Genomic DNA, 15,120 nt, shown 5'->3' on the forward strand with positions numbered 1-15,120 from the left:
AGTGACGCCTCCTCTTGCTGTACGTAACCTTAAGAAATTACTCAAGTGTTTCTACTTCAGCACGAGTCCTCTGAGCGACTCCGCAACACTTCATAAAAGCAGGCCCAGACAGAAAGAAAGAAAGAAGGAAAGAAGAAGATCTTCCCAGCACTGAGCAAACCTCACAGGAAGTTTGCACGAACACATCTGAGATGAAGAAGCGTTTAAATGTCTTCCTGTACCCGTTCCTGCAGGGAGAGCGTCGCCTTCAGGGCCCCATCTGGCCGTCCAAACGGAAAGCAGTACCTGCAGATGCAAAACGTGGGCGGTCATCACATTTAGAAACAATCTCAAGGACAACTGCGTGGAAAAAAAAAGGGAGAAGAAGAAGAATAGGAAGATGGAAGCGGCGGCAGAAAAGACGTCAGTCAGCGTCAACAGATGGCCGCCTCCTTTCATCTAATTACTCAGATGAAGGAAGCTTTTCTCACCTCCAGCGCCGTCTGAGCGCAGACGAGGGGGTTCAGGAAGGTTTCTCGTTGCTAATTGACAAGTGAACGGGACTAAATAAACAAAGGCACGCGGTCACGCAGGTCAGCCATTTATTGGACAAAAACCTGCAGGCAGATGTCCTTTTCCTTCACTCCGATACGACCGGCAAAATAAAGAAAAACAACAAAAAAGTAGGATTTTAAAAATATTATCGAGAAGGGCTTTGTTTGGGGATTCAGTTCATACTTACAGTGAAGTCACAAGTTCAGGATGTTCATTTAAATGAAAATCCATTAAAGAGCCAAATATGTTGAAAAGGCCTGAATGTTGTGTTTGATGAGCGTAATAAAGTGTGAAATATTTATCAGTTTGTGACATTTCAGGAGGAAGAAAGATTGAACAGAAAAATACTTATTGAGGTCTGATGACCAATTACAAATCACGTCAGTCAGCCATGAAGTAAACACAACACCTTTCCTGTTTCCTCCACGCACAAATCCAGCTCCACGACCTGAACCCCATCAGGGGCTGTCGCGACATACTCAGGAACAAGATATTCAAGAAATTACAGACTGCTATCATGCAAATAATACAAATATAATAATATCTTGCAAATAACCAAGTAGTTCTTAAAGAAGTCCCTCTTCTCACTCCGTCAGAGTGGGTAATGACCTTGAAACAGGTCGCCACCCCTCGTAAAACAAAGAAGATGACGACGTGGTGGAGGCTCTGAAAGCAGCAGAGAGGAGGCTCTTAAGGCTCGTATGGCAGCAGTGTTCGAGTGTCCTCATACTTATGGCCACGTGCTGTACATTTGGTGATGACACCGAAACAAACAAACACGTGCCGTCTGCATTTCTCTGCAGCCAAAAGCAGAGATGAATAATTCATTTTCCTCCTGTTTAAGGAAGAAGAATAATCCCTGAAGACGAGCAGCTGTAGGTAGAATTTATAACCTGGAATGAATGTTTAGTGGCTGAGCTCAGCTTTAATCTACACTAAACTGTGGAAATCCTGCTCTTGTCCGGGGGGACATTAGCATAATCCCAGCATTGTCCCAGCCATTGTTTACCAGCATTAGCCTCTTGTTGAGGTGAGTCAGTAATGACTCCCGCTGATCGACCCCCCGCCGGCCCCTCTTCTCCTCTCAGGGGCCAGATGGAGGGCCCCTCTCAGGCTTGAAGGGTTTAAAGAGCCGGGCCTCAGGACAGCTAATGGCACAGGTCCATTCAGACCAGTGCGGCTCAAGGTCTCGGGGCTGTCGCTTTCACACCGCGCTCACAATGCGTTCACACGGCCGCCGCCGCCGTGCTGAATAGCAGCACGCAGATACAAGGAGGGCTCATCAGCCGACGCACGTCCTGCACCTGTTGTGTGCTGTCGATTGGCCAAAAACACCCAGACTGCCCGGGTTTCTTATGGAGGAGCACAGGAGAACACGGCGATCTGGCTCACAGGTTAGGTTTTCCTGCTGTTCCATTCAGCCATCATCACACTCATTTCAACAGGAAGATCAATCAGCTGCTGATCCATCACGGTTTGCATTATTATTATTTGTCTATGAGTACAAATTTATCAGCGCAGTTTGCATTTAAAGGGCCACTTAATCTTAATCTTACTTGACAGAGAGACAGTTTGGGATGGTAGTTCATCCTCAAAGGAAGAAGACGACAAAGAAGAAGAAGAAATGCAGATATTGTTTCAGATTTGCATCTTTTTGTTGTTTTCATACCTGAAGTGTGTGATGTGGTTCTCCAGCAGAGTCATGAGGCGACTCCTGACGGCCTCAAACTGCTCTTTCTCCTCCACGGTCACCGTCCCCATCCCATCGGGCCTGACGACACACAGAAATCAGTCAGCTGAACGTGTAAACTCATTTGGCTTTTCAGGATGACCAACTGATGATTTCTGAGTCATGATGTTATTAATTTTAACTGAAAACCAGCTTTCAAACACCAGACAGCACAAATATGACCATGAAGGGAGGTGGAGCATCTGCCACCACACTGACCACAAAAACCTTTGAATTCTTTATTGTTATTATTAATACACTGAAATTCAGCTCAAAAATACACGGAGTGTGTAGATGTACACAGAAAACCCACACATACACACCTTGTGTATTCCACCGATACTGAGTAAGAATCCAGAATACTGCACAGAAGCGGGTGTGCAGTAGAAATACTGTCTGAGGGGGGTTCAGGTGGCGGCGACCTTTGGGGCAGAAACTGTTCATCAAGCTTGTGTTGCACACTTTAATGGACCTGAAGTGCTTTCCTGAGGTCAGAGGGAGGACCAGGTGACGCGCAGGGCGAGACGGATATTTTAAGACGCAGGATGTTTTGTTACCATCCTGAGGAGGCAGACGTGTTTCTGACTCTCTGTCAACAGCTGCTGCCGCACCACACCAGGATCACACGCATCAGGCCCATCCACTGTTTATAAAGATGGACGAAAAGAGACAAAACACCTGCTCTGCCCCCTGGTGGCTGGCTGCAGTACAGCTCATAAGCTCCTCCCCCTCCATGTTAGCATATGGACCAAACTGAAAAGTCAAAGCACACATTTTTCCCAAAGATGGTTTCTGTCATTTTTAGGTCGTTCTTATCTCGCTGATGTTTGTTCAAACGTTACAGCAGCTTCATTTCAATTAGTTATTTGATGCTATAAAAGGGGCTGAAATGTCATGACTGCCAGACGGGTGTTCGGCCGGGAACTCGATACCGTGGCTCCGCCTCCCAATCACTACAGCACAGACTGTGGCTCCAAATGACATCACCATAGTAGATTTTTCTTCCCAAATTGCACCAAGAAAATGATGAGCGTCACTGCAGATCCATTTTTACCAGTACGAGCTCACGCGAGTACAACATATCTGTACTGATGAAGGAAAATGTTCTGTAAATACATTTTGAATAAATTCTAAATGTACACCTTGTGATAGATCAGTTTAAAATATCAGCTTCTGGTCAGCCACGCCCACTTGAAGCTGAAGCCCTGCCCATGCGGTGTACAGATAATGTGGTTGGTCGAACACAAACAGATCGCGGTGTCCTCGCTCAGACGTACTGACGACATGGACTGAAGACTGTGGAGGATGTGAATGATGTGTGGAAGTGGGCATGTCGGCTCTCGGCCCTGCCTGCCGGAGGTCGACGTGATGTGGAGGTGAAGGAGTCCCACCCTGCTGCTTCCTCCAGGAGGTGCAGGCTGAGAGTCAAAGCGAGGTGTCCAGGAAACCAGTCCACAACCCTGCTGCCATTATTTTACAGTCTGTGCAACCAACATTTACTTCATAACGATGTGTTAAACATAAAAAATGTCTATTAATTAAAAGTCTGTTGCAAACAGAGGGCTGGTTCACAACAAACAAAGGCCTTTTTCACTATTAGGGAATCTGAAATATCAAACATGAACTGTGGAGGCCGAACCTTTGATACGCTGTTGACATCTCAGCACAGAAGCCCTCTTGTTAAAAACACATCCTCACTGGTCCAAAACATGAAGGAATCGGAGAGACAAAGAGGTGAAGGCAGTGCAGTGAAACTTCTTTTGTTTTTCATAAGAAACAAAATGTGAAGCCTCACAGAAGAGCTCAGACTGCTTTTCTGTCTTTGCTTCCTTCTTGACAAGTTTGGCTTGTTTTCAACAAACTAAGCGATAAAGCAGCCAAACTCTCCACGCTGACCCCAGAGTCAACCAATCAAACAGAGAGATGCTCAGGCTCGCCTTCCTCCTCCACAACTCATCCGGCCAGCAGCAGGAGAGCCCACAAAGAAAAAAACTGTTAGTTGAGCGCTTCATTAATGTTTGTGAAGCTTTCATTCCTGTCTTGCCTTTGTCTGAATAGGCACTCTGGCAAAAAAGGGGAAAAAATGCAATCAGTACCCAGAGCGACCAGCCTTGACTTTGTGGGCTTTCTGTGTGCAGCTGAAAGAGAAAAGCACCCTCTCCAAGCGGCACTTGCGGTCGCTGGAGGGAAGAAGCGAGGAGGTTGTCTGTTAATGAGTTGTTCTTATAAAAGCCTTCGCTGGTTCAGCCCCTGACCGCCGAGCCTCGAGTGCCAACAGCTCTGCAGAGCTCCTCTCGCCGTGTTCCTGACTCTCCAAAACCGAAATAAAAACATGACCAGAAAGGAGGCGCAGCGGAGGTCCGAGGGAGTCGGGTGAGACGAGGATACCCAACGGCCACTGATTAACTTCCTATGAATTATAATAATGAAAAGAACAACTTTAACCCGGTGGACAAACATCTGTTTTACTCTGACCAATCAGAGGCGGCACAGACGACAGAAGACGGCTGCAATTAGCCAAAAATGAAGGTTTGTAATAATAATTAAAAGAATAAAATGAGACGAGATTTTCTGTGTATGAAGGGCTATCGTACTGTGTCATATATACCACACCAAAACAAAATGAGGAAAACAATTCACTGTGTAGTAAAACACATAAAATAACAAAAACAAACGAATAAAATAAAACTAACGGAAAAGACCATAAATATGGTTATACACAAGTAAATTACATATAATAGCCCATTTAATAAAATATAGTAAATAATGTAAAAATGTACATGTACATTAAAAAACAAAAATTTAAAATAAAATAGAAAATAGAGAATATAAAGTAAGTAGAAAATATAAATTTGAAGGTAAAAAACTACCGAAAGTTATATAAAATAAAACAACAAGTATTAGGCAGATAACATAAAATTACATTAAAATAAAAATAAAATACACACAAAATTTAATTATGTTGAAAAAGTGTGCAAAAAAAAATATGAAAATTATGTAAAAAATTGTACAAAATTGTTTAAAACAAAACAAAATAAAATTGTGTAAAACCAGAAAATGACATCAAATTAAAATGGACAAATGGAACAAAACGAAATAAGATCAAATAAAATACAACAACAAAGAGAACGTTGTGGCGTTCGGAGTATGTCGACGAGGTGACAACAGGAAGTGGTCGTCGGCTCCACTCTGCTCGATGAGAGGCAGCTCCTCCACACAACAGCACTTGTTAGCACAACTTCTAAACACTGTTGTTCCCCAAATCTGACAATTCATTACCTCCCCCACCACACACACACACACACACACACACACACACCCTCCACTTCCCACAACCCCTGTTTAACAAGCACCAGTTAACCCACAGTGGAGCTGTTGGGAGGAGCGTGTGTGTGCTCGCTCATGTGAAGGCAAGAAGAGCTCGCATTCACGTTGGCTGCAGTCTGAGGACCGTGGTCAGAGCGGGTCTTCAGTGGACGGACGGACGGACGGACGGAGGGGTGGATGGCCTGAGGCTCCAAGCGCTCACAGTTAATGCCAGCTGTCCTGTAATCCGAGCTGTTCGCCGTCCTCACACAATGAGTTTTCGTTTGTTTCGCTTGTGCAGCGAGGTGGCAGAAAACAAAACCGACTCATCGGTTCTGAAGGCTCTCGTGTTACTTTTCACGCCGCGGTTCAGTTTGTGAGAGGCCGGAGCACAAAACTTTCAATTGTTGCTTCTTGTTTTTTTAACAAACGCAACGACAGCTTCTGAAATTCTCAGAAACTGATGATTGTGCACAGTGTCAACACTCAACTTTCATTTATTTCTTATTCATTAGACATTTCACCTAAATTCTCAGGCAACTGGCCAACGGAGGTTGTTGCACCAAAATACAAAGATCTCATACAAGAAGCAAGATGGCTTTTAACTGTTTCCATCACTGATTAGGCTGCCAATTCCTGAATGTTATCAATTTGTGAGAAACGCCCATCATGTTGTCTGAGGGTAACGTCTTCTCAAATGTCTTGTTTGGTCTTTGCTAAAAGACAAAGGAGCAGAAAACTAACAAATCTTGTTGCTGAAACGGTTACTCTTAAAGTTTTCTGTCAATCAAATCACCAATCAATTGATTGTTTCAGATCTAAAAATGATCTTATGTGCTGACGGTGTGGAGGAGCGTTTAATGAAGCGGTTCTTCTCGGTTCTTCTATCTCAGCATCTCACGTGACTGAAGGCTGATATTCCGAAACGAAGCCAACAACAGCTCGTCACCTGTGCCATCAGGTCCTTCTCTTCACACACGAGTGCTTTAAATGACTGCAAATGCAGAGTTTCCCACGTGGTCGGCGTGTTTTTGCCCTCAGGCGTGACTGTCGGGTTGTTCAAGTGCTGCTGGGAAACTCCAAAAAGAGAAAATAAGATACTTCGAGGACCAGCCAGCACAGATTACAGTCACAAAATGCTTAGATTTTAATTCACACAAGTTTGATCATAACTGAAATATTGATTGGTTTAAAACATTCCAAAGCCTGAAGTAAAATGACTGACTTTGCCAAATCGATAAAGTTGCACACAAATGCACCATTTCAGACTTTTTCTGTTTACAGTCTGCACTTTGTGTGCCGCATTTCTTTGAAAACTCTGGAACAAATGAACACAACAGCACAGAAAAATCTATTTTGTTAGTGGTTACTCAAATCAATCAAGTGTGGTGGAAGCTGAAATATTTTTCCTCAGAGCATCACAAAGAGCTCATCAAGAGTTTTCAGACGACGTGTGAAACTCAATCTTCCCTCCAATGTCACTCACACCTTCCACTTCCTCCGAATCGAATTACGGCGGAAAACAAATCGGACGAGAAGCGAGTTGGCTGGAGGCCAGGCTCAAAACGCGGCGAGCTCGTAAGAACACAACCCGGTGTGGTCTCTAGCTCGCTGTGCCATTAAACCCGGTCAGATGGGCGTTCATGCATGGGCTCACACGGCGGAGTGGGGAGCGATGCGACAGCTTGTCGGGGCTCAGACACATTGTTGCTGCTAAATGAAGCAAGCGCGCTGGAGACGAGGCCGCCGTCAGCGGCGCTCCGGGCCCCGAGAAGGGGAGGGGGGGGGTCTATGGACTCAGGTTTGTGTGTTTACACTTGATGCGGCTCAAGTGTAAACGATAAGCACCACCAAACCCTCCGGCTGCTTGGTTCTAATGTCAGCCGACGAGAGTCATCATGAGCTGAGCTTGGCGAGCGGCGTGGCAGGATACCGTGCGCAGACGCCACTTCACCTTAAGAGGTGTGGAAAGGAGATTAAGCTGAGTGGCAGGTGATCTTGTGTGTCACCTCCCTCCTCCCACATCACCTCTGTGGAGACGGGAGGCTGACGTACGAAGGGCTGGGGGAGGTAAAAGCTCCCGTCACATCCCGTGTCAGCGCGGTGTAGATGGCTGGACGAGGAGAAGATCGGACATGACAGGTGAGAGGGAGGCGAGTGGACTCCCCCCCGCACCTCCCGGGCTCTGGTAATGCTCCTTTAACCCTGATTCCAGTTCAAACGCACCCGTCTCATCAGAGCCACACAGGATGAATCAAAGTGTCACTGCCTCTCCACCTGCTCAGGCCTCGCTCTTCCAGCAAATCCCAAATCCCCAAACTTATCATTTCATACGCATCTGGGAGGGACTGCGGCTTAAACTGCCTGTGATGCACTGATTTCAACAATCACATTTCAATCTAAGAGCTTCTTGTTTGCCTTCAAACTTTTCATGGATCAGATCTCAAGGAGCAGTCGGGGTCCCTTTTGGGGACTGCCATGATGTGGTTCTGTTGGTTTCATCAGACCGTGACCTTCAACAGACACACTGAACCGGTCTGCAGTCGGGATGAGAGTCGGCACCTCTGAGTCTGAGGTCGTGGTTCACTGCCAAAAATTGGCCGACTGCTCACTACGGGCTGGGGCTGAGCTGCTGCCCCGAGCCGATGTAGTTCGTGGTCTCGTTGTTGACCGGTGGACTGGTCATCAGCAGTGATGCGGACGTTGTGGTGAAGAGGGAGCCGAGTTGGAAGGCAAACCTCTCAATCGGTCCACATTTTAAGCCTCACGTATGGTCCTGAGTTACTGGGTAGTGACTGAAGGAGAGCATCCAAGTTGCCTTTCCTCTGTAGGAAGGCTGGCGTCACACCTGGACATGAGGTAAGGAGCTCGAAGTAGAGCCGCTGCTCCTCCACGCTGAAGGGACCACAGCGAACCGACTCGGGACAAGCAACAGAAAATGGACGGATGGATTTCATGTTTGTTACGGTCACGACTGTGAAGCAGGACATGAAACCCTGCAGTCTGCTAATATCCAGCACTCACACACAGATAGAAAACGAAGGCAGGATACAGTCCTGACCGAAACGTGAAATGTGTCTTCAGTTGACTGAATACATGCAAAGTGCTGGTATCAGACTCTGTATAATACTGGGCTTGTGGAGAAATGGGGTCTGAGTGCAGTTCTGTAGAATAACTGATCATGCTGAAGCATAAGTTATGGTTAAAATCTTTCACCAAACATGGAAAACCCGTGAATAAAAATGTACATCACAGCTGACGATGACCAAATATCTAAACTGATGTCCAGACCATGAAAATCACCCAGTGGGAGGCTTTCACATGTCACACAAAATATTTCCATCTTCACTCCGGTTCGAACACGTGTCTCTCAGTCAGGGTTTTCTTAAGAAAAGCACAATCCGATTGCCTTGAAGTATCAGTCAAGTACTCCTCTGCTGATCGTCCTGTTGCGTCCCTCTTTGTCCTGCCTGCCTCCTGACGTAGCTTCATCTCTTCGAGCAGCACTCCAGGGAAAACTTGAGTTCTGTAATTAAGTTTGGTGTTTTTTTTCCCACCTCCGAGTCTGCCAGCCATCCAAAAACCCCCTTCTTCCCATCCACACCCACTCAGGCAGCTCCAGGAGCCCTGAATGGGCATCAATTATTCAAATTAGAGCTCCAACTGACAAAAAGCCAATTCCAGCAAGCCCCCCTCTCCACCGCCATCACCACCACCAATTTATATCTGGTGATTTGCTGGAGTAGCTAATCATTACACTTTCTAATTGACTAAATGAGTCGACAAAGAGAGAAAGCACAGATATCAGTAATTACCAGGCGGGGAGTCAAGCGGGGGCTGCCGGGAGTGAAGAGCAGAGCTGAACTGCTGGAGCGACGATGATGCCAACAAGTGGCTAAAAGACACTGCTGCTCATATGTGGGCAGTTTGCTGGCGATCGGTGGAGGCCTGGAGGTGAGCTGCCATTAAAAGCCCCCCCACCCGAAAAAAAACATTTGTTTATGTTCAAATGACGAAGCCCTCGAGCGGCTGTACGAATTCAGTCTCTTCTCCATTGAGAGAGAACGCTGAAAAGCTGTGATATCGAGGTTAAGTTGTTAAAGAGTCACAAAGAGGAGGTCAGGGTGGATGGTTGGCTCAGCACCACATATTAACATTGAAAGCTGCAACTCGTCTTCCGCTTTCACCAGTCGGTGTGTGTTTCTGGCACAATCATGATCATAACAAAGTGATTATTCATGTAACTATGATGAGAAGCAAAACTTTGCTCGAGATAATTCTAATTTCCTTTGTCAAATTGGCCCCATGAAAGCATAGCAGATTACCTGTTACATTTCCTGTTTGCAGTACACCCATGGATGTACAGGAAAACTTTAAGACCTCACGATTCGCAGTCTTTTCTTTTCCTGTGATTTCTAAATAGACTTAAGGAGGTTTATTTGTGACTGATGGGCAACAATTGCTCAGTCACTTAATGTTTCTGAAGAGTTGGCCATCATCATGAGGGATAAAATGGACTGGACTTTGATTGAATGCGCAGTTGCTGCCCTGAAAGCATCCAATGCTGAGAACTTGAACCTGTAATAAGCCTGGGAGTATTTATCTGAATAGATCTGAAAGAACGTTCACATATCAGGCCCTTCAGAGTGGAAGTTCATTCGCGTCCTTGGAAGCGGTTGTGGTGAATGTATGTAGATACATACAAAGAGAAGTCAGATGTCTACAGATAACAGACAGCATCCTGTAAATCTAAATTAGATCCCACTGAGTGGTGGATTCACTGACTTTTCTTCATTATCATCATCTTGAGTGCTTCTTCGCTCGATTCTCGTTGATCTTCCAAACAAAGCGGACTCTCTGGAAGTGCTCTGTTGCCCCGCTTCGGCCGGATGAGACGTGTTATTGGACGGCACTCTGTAGTCCAGACTTGGTGATTGTGTGCCATGATTATGTGTGTGAAAGTTGGGACATTTGGATTCAGTCTGCGCGTGGCTGAAAAAGAGCATCTGTGCTCAGTGAAGACATACAGAATAATGTAAAGGTCAGATCACAGTCTGTTCACAGAGGCTGTCGCCGCTTTATGCATAAACTAATTCACACTCACACTGTTCACTTCTGTAATAACTGACAAAGTAAAAGAACGAGTTTGTTTCTCCAAACTGTGTTCTCCAAATCTCGACATGGTGTTTTATTTTGAAGGTACTTCCTGTTGAAACAATGACAGTGTGGGCTCAGTTTAAAGTGCATCAGATAAGGGATAATTTAGAATTGTTCTATCAAGTCACCAGAGTATGTGATAAAGACAAAAACCCTCACTGGGTTCCCACCCACAGGAGCAGCTAATCACGTCACACCACTCGGTCTCTGCGGCGGTGGACAGGAACTTGCACCACGAGTATCTTCACCACGACGTCCCATGAGACTGACCCTAACGAGTGGGTGCCGGTTGGTGTACCTGTTTCCGTGGACGTGGGAGGCGCAGAAGGCGTAGCTGTAGTGCAGCAGTGTGGGGTCGACCAGCGCGTTGTTCTCTGAGTAATCCATCAGGTCCTTCAGGTAGCTCAGGTGGCGATGGCAGCCTCGAACGCCGTATCGAGCGCAGTACTCGTCCAGGACGAACACCTGACCAGGACTGAACCAACCCTGAAGACAACACACACACACACGAGACCTGTCACACTACATGTAGCAGCAGCAGAAGTCCTAAAATAAAGTCTTTTTGTAACTCTGGGACACTGAGCCACCACCACCACTGAAAACTGACACCGAGTTTCCTCAGGTGTGTGGACTGAAAAGGAGTGAGACGCCCTCACGTCATCAGACAGTTGTAGGGCTGATGAAGCGTCCCGCCGTGTTGGAAAGACACCTGAAAAGGTAGCCAAGTCTTCTCCGTTGCAGCTTCGCCTTCCCACAGGAGGCAGCACACACTCAAACCAAAAGCAGTCACCGTTTGGTGCCACAGACTCAACAAAAATCCTCAGCACTTCACCACAATTAAACAGAAAGATGTCAAGGTTAGCCCTTCAACTACTAATGCTGCTGGAGTAAAAGAAGGAAACAGAAAGGTGTGGAACATCCTGAGATGTTCATTAGTTCATTCAGCCTGCACGTAATCATTAAATTAGGCATGAAACTTACAACGCTAATTAAGATTCCTCACAGAAGAACATTAACAAATTAGCACCTCCACTGAGCTGACACCACACACACGCACACACGAGCGCACACACACACACACGCACACACACACACACACGCACTCTAACCGCCCAGCGACCTGAGACAAGCTGCAAAGAAACGCTTTCACTTTGTTTCTGGAGTTAAATGATGCAGCGCCGAGTGAAGATTTGGGGAGATAATTTAGCGGTTTGAAAAACTGCTACGTGTTTAAGTTGTTATAAGGAAGTGTAACTCATAATTCAGTCTGAGACTATTTTTACTATAAGAAACTTTTGAGTCTGTTACCAAATAAAGCAGGGCTGCCAACTTCATCTTTTGACAAATGAGACAATGAAAGTAAAGGCTAATTGGTTTAACGTCCCTTCAGAACAACAGCACGACTTCTGCTCCTATCAAAGCTCATTTAAGGACTTGAAATTAGAATCAAAATCATCTCCAGTATCGCTGACATGCTGCTTCCCGTCGGGGTTAGCAGGACCTGGCAGATTCCTCCTCTGCAGGCCTTTTAGCGTCTCCCTCCTCCTCCTCCTCCTCCTCCCCCCGTCCTCCCCCTCTGCCCCCTTCCCTTCACTCTTCGGTTTGTTTGACGTTTTCTCCAGCTTCGTTCTTCATTTTTCTGTCCGTCTGTGAGCTCAGGCTATTAATATCACACCACGGAGAGGGAGAGGGGCCCGTCGACGGGCGTGAAGCGACAAGATGTTCCTCTGTGACAAACAGATGGCGAACTCCAGTCTTGGCGCTGACCGCTCAATTAGCAGCTAACGAGCCGACTGCCTCGTTAGCTCCATCAGCCGTGGCTGCACGTCTCCATGTCAGAGCGCCAGCGTCCGCCGCCTCCCTCCGAGGAGCGACATGACCCCCAAAAGAAGTAGAAGAAAAAAAGAAAAGGAAAGAAAAGTGAAAGCGGCTTGTGTCTCGACTAGCGACGCCTGACAGGAAACCGAGAGAGTAAAGCCGACTCTTTAGGTTTTAACCTCAGCTGTTGTCAGACTTTTGTTGAAGGTGAAATCATATTTTGGTCCAAAAACTTCTTGTGACACCCAGAGTCATGTTCAAGAGCATGAAGCCAAGTCATTTGTTCAAAAACATATAAAAATATCAGCGTATAAACCGCCCTGTCTGCCAGTCACGGGACAATGCTGGGAGAACATGCAGGGGGCTGCTCCTAATTATTCACAATTCAAAATTAAATGTGGAACTGCTCTACTTTCTGGTGGGATTTGATTATTAGTCATCATTTAATAAAAATCATGAGCTATTTTCTGTGTGTGTGATATGTCACAACTGACTAACAAGAAAAACAGCCAGTAAAACCCGATGATGAGCAGGACTCCACAGAGCAACGATGAGGTTTTATTTACGTGAAAAACCGAATTTGACTGAATTTTGACTGAACCAGAGCGAATCAGATCATCGTCGTCAGGGAAGGATTACGGTTTTCGTTACTGAAGTTAAAATAAGTCAGCGCTGACTTCGGGTTTGGCCCAGGACATGAAAAGGCCTGGTTTTGTTTGAGCCCCATGCACCTCCTCCTCCTCCTCCTCTGGACTCTGGGGCCCTCATACAACACGACCTGACCTTCATCTCTAATCACTGGTTGCTGCCGTTGTCCTGACGAGGACGAGGACGAGCTGTTCGCGCAGATGCAGACGCTATATGGGACTTTAACGGGAGTAAAGGGAAAAGCTAGCGTCACCTCGCCATCAATCCGAGACCAACACGTGTGGGGAGAGATAAGTCCATCAGCCTTCTACATGTGATTTAACTGCTGTCACAGTTAAAACGATAATCATAAAACATCTCTAATGTGTATCGGAGGTGTTTCTGTTGCAGAAAGGCGACTCCTTCTCCGTCACTAAACTTTCCAGGATGTCTGAACATGCATGAACATTTTAACTGCTGGACAGACCGTTTCAGCGTTTGACGTCGTATGCGTCGACACAACACGACAACGCAGCTAAAATATGTCTGCGTTAAGTCAGGAACACATGATCCGTCCACCGCAGAGGAAGTTCACTTTTCACTTTAAAATGTCCCGCTCTCACTGTGTTCATCAGCAGCAGATGATTAACACACATATTGGTAAATCTTTTCCTTCGGGTCAGCAGTTCATCTCTCCGTGGCAACCCCGCAAAGCAACCTGGAGCCTCGCTCTTCCTCCTCTTCTTCTTCTGCAGATTCCTCTAATTAGCACGTATGGACGTGAGTGACTGGGAAGCTTCAGATTTAAAGGAGCGGGCGGCTGAACCGTGCACACGCATACATCTGAGTAATTATATTAGAGTCTATAATGGCTGAGTTCCAGAGCAAGTTAATTTGACAGCTGCACGCTCAGACAGGACTGATGGGCGCAGAGGACATGTGTCTCCGTCCTCCGAGCGTTGAGGTGGGGGAAACAAAAACAACACAAAAAAGTTTTTGCTGCATCCTCAATTTCAAGAAAAAAAGAAGAAAAAAATTTAAGGGCAAATTAACAGTTTGAAGAGGTGAAATAATAGCTGCCTCGATGGCGACCGTCTTTCAACATACTCAATACTTTCTGAAGGGAACCTGGCAGGTGGAAAACTGCTCAGCTGCCACAAGGCTTCAGGCTCCCCGTGGAGGAAGAACGTTTGTTTAAAGCTGCATTAATACATTTGTTACCCACTAGGGGGCGACAAAAAGCTGTAAACTCAACAGCTCTGACATATTATTCTTTAGAAAGTTCATGCTTAAGTCGAATTGAATTGTTTCACAAAACTGTCGAGCGCATCAAGATAAAGAGTTAATGCACTTAACAGGCGATGGAAACATGTCGGTATCTTCTCATGCTCTGCTCTCATTCCCACGTTAACCCAAATATTCCCGTTCAGACGGCCTGACATTTAACACGTCATCACGGCGAGTGCTCCTAACTGATTATGATGAAGCCGTTTATGGTTCATACACATGGTGGATGAAATAACCACCACTGTGACAACTTGGAAACTTCTGTGCAGCAGTTTTGTGTTTTTTTAAGCAGCCCAAAGGATTTTGATATTCAAACTGGACTTCCTGGATATCTCATCACCGAACCTGCACCTGAAACAAGCTTACATTTTAAACTAAACGCTGGATTGGGCGGAATTCATTCTGGATCAAAACGTTTTCCGTTGGGAATTGAATTATGATTTTGGATGAGGCTAATTCGAGAATTTGCTGCCTCTTGTGTTACCACCAACGTGGATGAAGTTGTGTAAGAAAACCATTTCAGCTGGAGGTCCAGCAGCAGCTTCACGGTGGGGGGTTTAACCCTTCAATCATGAGTGGGAACTACACTGATCCCGTTAGCAGGACTGTGGGCCCCAGCTACAAACCAAATTTCTGCCTAATTACTGTTGTTGTTGTTGGGT

General features: G+C 46.0%; 1 protein-coding gene across 5 annotated transcripts in view; it reads right to left on the reverse strand.

Moving 5' to 3' along the window:
• cadps2 (Ca++-dependent secretion activator 2) overlaps positions 1 to 15,120 on the reverse strand; it is a 129,950-nt gene that overhangs the window by 41,265 nt on the left and 73,565 nt on the right. For all 5 annotated transcript variants that reach the window (XM_046393067.1, XM_046393066.1, XM_046393065.1 and 2 more), the window contains exons 13-15: positions 11,025 to 11,212; positions 2,204 to 2,305; positions 222 to 285 (exon numbers count right to left, since the gene is read on the reverse strand). In XM_046393067.1, the coding sequence (XP_046249023.1) occupies positions 222 to 285; positions 2,204 to 2,305; positions 11,025 to 11,212 (354 nt within the window). The remainder of the gene's footprint in view (positions 1 to 221; positions 286 to 2,203; positions 2,306 to 11,024; positions 11,213 to 15,120) is intronic.

This window comes from Scatophagus argus, chromosome 7, assembly GCF_020382885.2.
Source record: "Scatophagus argus isolate fScaArg1 chromosome 7, fScaArg1.pri, whole genome shotgun sequence".
NCBI lineage: Eukaryota > Metazoa > Chordata > Actinopteri > Scatophagidae > Scatophagus > Scatophagus argus.